This window comes from Vigna unguiculata, chromosome 11 (genome assembly GCF_037176805.1).
Source record: "Vigna unguiculata cultivar grain cowpea cultivar isolate G323 ecotype 2 chromosome 11, ASM3717680v1, whole genome shotgun sequence".
NCBI classification, from domain to species: domain Eukaryota; kingdom Viridiplantae; phylum Streptophyta; class Magnoliopsida; order Fabales; family Fabaceae; genus Vigna; species Vigna unguiculata.
Genome location: NC_140802.1, coordinates 5,356,719 through 5,361,137, shown reverse-complemented (window position 1 = coordinate 5,361,137; position 4,419 = coordinate 5,356,719). Strand labels below are relative to the sequence as shown.

Below are 4,419 nucleotides of genomic sequence, written 5' to 3'. Positions count from 1 at the left end.
ACAGAGCCTTGGCTCAAACTGTTTGTGAAATACAATGACTGGCACAGCTCATGCATGATCTCTATCTCCCTATAGCACAACCTGCCTCTGTCTACCGTGATAATACTTCTGCCACCAAGATTGCCAACAATCCTGTCTTCCATGAGCGTACAAAGCACATTGAAGTTAACTGCCATACCATTCGTGAAAAGATCCAACAAGGTTTGATCAAGCTTCTTCTTGTTAGAATAAACCATCAGTTGGCTGATATCTTAACAAAAGCTCTTCCTCCTGGGGTGTTTTCTCAAATTAATTCTAAGCTTGGCAGTCACAATATATACTGCCCGCTTGCGGGGGGGGGGGGGGGGTCTTAGAGCCACACGGAGCTTCACATGAGCCACACATGCCATACCTTTTCTGTTTCTCGCACCTTCTTCTGTTTCCTTTTTTGTTTTGCTTTATAAAAGGGTGTTCCATCCCCTTTTTCTATGTACGTTACTTTACAGTTTCCAAAGTATCAATAACAAGCTCTCTGTTTTTCTCTTTTCTCTGCTTTCACTCATGCACCTTTTTATCACGCTGCTGAACGTTGCCAGTTTCATCAAAGATTCAGTCATGAAGAGCCATATTTTCTAATATATAGTTTAAATATATTTTTAGCAATTCTGATTTTTTAATTTTTTTTAAGTGTGAAATCAAATCTTATGATTTCATATTAAAAAAAATAGTAGTATAATGTTATATTTTTAAAATATAATTGATTTTTCTTTGGTTTATTAATCAAAGTAACGTTTTTTTTTAATTTACTAAAATTGACAATTTTTAGGAAAATTATGGATATCAACAAATAATGTCACGACTTCATTGTAATGAAGTTGTGTTACAGTTGCACGACTTTTAGTTCAAATCATTTTTAAAATTACAATAATGTCAATGTGACATGACTTTAGTTTAAAGTATTTTTAAACTAAAATTTTTTCATCTTGACACAATTTCTATCAAAATTGAATCAAAGTCATTTTCATCGTGGTACAACTTAATTTAAAATGCACTTAGTTAAATTTGTGCCACCTTGACACAATTTTTTCATAATGATGTCGTACCAAGGTGACATAACTTACTAGTATCCGTAATTTTTTTAAATGGTTAAACATTTGTAGTCCCTTCTAGGGTGTTGGTTATGAGGACTATATTTATTCCTTTTTAATGTTTATGTTGATAATTGAACTTTAAGTCTAACTCAAACCTTGCCAAATTGACTTGTAAGTTAAGGTTTTCAACCACTTGTATATTGTAAATTAGTCTTATCTCTTGTCGATGTGAGACTTCTAACACACCTCCTAACGTCGAGACATATACATCTCAAACATGAAACTAGACATTAATAGGTGATCCGATACGACCCAAGAGAGGGTGGAATATTAGACCCAATAAACAACAAATCTCACTAAGATAAGCTCTAACTCATGATTTTGATACTATATTGAGAAGTGAACTTTAAGTCCAATTCAATCTTACAAAATCGACTTGTAAGATGAAATTTGCACTCACTTATATATTGAGAATTGATCTTATCTTTAGTGAGGACCAAACAACATCAAAGTTTGAAATAGAGATGAATTCTAATTTCATGCCAAAGTTTAAGTTCTAAAAATATATTTAATCGTTTCAAAAATTTATGCATTTTAGTAATTTTTTTAAGAAATTCACTAATTTGATAAAAAAAAAGCCTTTACTATTCGATCTTAAAGAGAATACAAAAAAAAAGATAGATAGAAGTTAAGATATAAATTAATTGAGATACATTGTGTTTCTTTCTTCTTACACACGTTTATTATATATGAGTGAAATCATAAATAATATGAAAAATATTTAATGAATGCGTTTTTTTTAAACATAGCAATAATTATCACCAATGGAAATTGGTACTTAATTCCAACGAATTATGGTTATGCAATAAGTGAAGCCATTCACGTGATCCACATTTATGAATACAGTACAGTACAACGCCTATAAATATGTAAATATTAGCTGGAAATAAAACAGACCAAAACACTGAATCAAACTAACAATGGCTTGTGTCAGTCTTGTTTCTCTTGCTCTCTTCTTACTTGCCACTTCATGTAAGTATCTTTTTTACAGTAATTTTTTCTCTTTACATGCTTTTAATATTACTAAGAGGCATATTTTAAGTTTAATTTAACTCAACATAATTAGTCTTTAAGATAAAGTTTACACATATTTTTATATTAAAATTTAATTTTAAGATAATTGAAGTTTGTTCCCCTGGATATAGTGTAATTCAAAATGGACACTGGTATTTTAACATCATTATTTTTTTTATTATCATTTAACAGTATCCCTCATAACTATTTACTTTCTCTTTCGTCTAAAAATGTAAAAATTAACTTTTGTTAAAACTATTTTACCTTTATATAAGTTGTCAAATGGTCGTTAAACCGTGTTAAACAACATTTTTCCATTCAAAATCTGTGAGAAATTGTTAGGTCTATAGAGGGGTATTACTACGGAGAACAAACACCAATGAGATTTGAGGCCAATCACATAAGACATTGACACCACTCTCAACCCAAAATCTTAAACTATGAGTTTATGGATCTTTATCCTTATATAATGTTCTACTTTTTTATTTATATTCTATGTGAGACTTAGACTCACATTTTAAATTTGAATTTTAGTTGTGTTTGCAGGGAAGGAGAGTGAAGCGGGAGCTTGTGCGCGTACATCGTGTTCACAGTCTGCAGATTGCGGCTCTGGATGCATTTGTCTCGTGGGTCCCCCGATTCCGTATCCATTTCCACGTGACATAGGTGTGTGTATCGGTGGAGTTGCATCTGTTGCGAACATGATAGAAGAACATCCCAACTTATGTCGCTCTGATGATGAATGCATCAAGAAAGGAACCGGAAACTTTTGTGTTCGTTACTCTGATCGTTATGCCGATTATGGCTGGTGTTTTCACTCTCTTTCTGAATCCCTAAAAGGCTTCTTGAAGATGCCTACCAAAATTCTCAAATGATACATTGTTTTCTCGATGATAATACGGAAACGAAGCTAAATTCAAGTTTTTTACTGCTTTTTTTAGAAGTATTTGTGATCCATTTACTACTTTGAATATAAGAGATGAAATAAGAAGAAAAAAAAAATGAAAAATATGGTATTTGAATTTAGCGCAGTCAAAGTAGTGATTTAAAATGTGAAAATGATAGAGATATGGATAATGTCTTTTGAGATATTGTTAATATCTTCTGTCACTTATTATATTTATGGTTTTCTGTTTTCTGTTGCTTATGTTTTATTATTATTTTTTTTTTATGGATTGAATATTTTTTATATATTCAATGTCACTCTTTTGTAAAGCTAGCAAGTATTGATTTAGTAAAAGGATACTCCTTTATCAAATTCTCTTCTCTAATATACTTAGATGATATCAGATTAGTCTTGTTACGCTATTCTTCTCCTTTCTCTTTTCTTCATGGAAACTTCTCAATTAGATCATCTCATCAATTCAGCAAATCCTCTTTTTTCTGCATTCCGGAGAAAGTCCTATTCTCAATTTTGTTTCACAATTCCTTGATGACTGGTTAGGCTTAAAATCCCCTTTCTTAATAAGGTATCAAAACTAGGTTAGAGTCTATCCTAACAAAATTTCTTGAACATTCTGTTTCACTCACTATTAGACCACCCATTTCTAGTCCCACGCACGAAATGTACATACATCGGCTTGAGGAAGGTGTGTTGGAAGTCCTACATAAACTAGAGATAAGACAATTTCATAATATATAAGTGGGGTGCAAACCTCACCTTACAACCCAATTTTGTGAGGTTGAGTTAGGCTTTAAAGTCCACTTCTTATTGTGAATTTTTTTTTATCAAAACCATTGTTCAATTTTGCAGACCAATAATTTTCAAATGATTGGAGTAGTTACAAAGTATCACGACTTGTTTTACCTCACTAATGGTTGCACTATGAATAAATCAGATCCCAGTAGCACTTTAAATTGTTCTATTTTAGTTAATAATACTACTTCTTATAATTTGTGACACATGAAACTTGGTCATCCTTCTAATAAAATATTGCAAATTCGTCCTTCACAAAATTCTTCCATTACTTCATCTGTTATTATTGATTGTAATGCTTGTGTCTTTGCCAAACAAAAACGTTTACCATATAGTACTAGTATTACCAAATCTACTAACTTCTTTAAACTTACTCATGTTTATATTTGGGGACCTCTTTCGTTGATTTCTCTTTATGGTTTTAAATATTTTCTAACCATTGTTGATGACTTAGTCGTTTTACTTAGATTCTTTTTCTAAAAAAAAACTGATGTTCGCACATCCCTTTAGCATTTCATCCTTTTCATAGAAAATCAATTTTCATGCAAGCTAAAGAAAGTTAGATCAGATAATGGGAAA

At 31.4% G+C, this 4,419-nt stretch overlaps 1 protein-coding gene across 2 annotated transcripts; it reads left to right on the top strand.

Moving 5' to 3' along the window:
• Positions 1 to 2,028: 2,028 nt before the first annotated feature.
• LOC114170661 (albumin-1-like) lies at positions 2,029 to 3,175 on the top strand. Of its 2 annotated transcripts, none has more exons than XM_028056186.2 (2): positions 2,029 to 2,102; positions 2,679 to 3,175. In XM_028056186.2, exons 1-2 carry the CDS (start codon positions 2,051 to 2,053, stop codon positions 3,017 to 3,019), a joined length of 393 nt encoding a protein of 130 aa, XP_027911987.1. In that variant the 5' UTR covers positions 2,029 to 2,050; the 3' UTR covers positions 3,020 to 3,175. The 2 variants fall into 2 exon arrangements, with proteins under 2 accessions (XP_027911987.1, XP_027911988.1); XM_028056187.2 differs by having other exon boundaries at positions 2,039 to 2,102; positions 2,691 to 3,175.
• Positions 3,176 to 4,419: the final 1,244 nt, after the last annotated feature.

What these genes read in the sequence shown, in the direction of transcription:
- LOC114170661 (XM_028056186.2), top strand. Translation starts at nt 2,051, where the DNA reads ATGGCTTGTGTCAGTCTTGTTTCTCTTGCTCTCTTCTTACTTGCCACT. An exon ending in CTTCTTACTTGCCACTTCAT is followed by an intron (nt 2,103 to 2,678) that starts GTAAGTATCTTT and finishes TTTGAATTTTAG; the next exon opens with TTGTGTTTGCAGGGAAGGAG.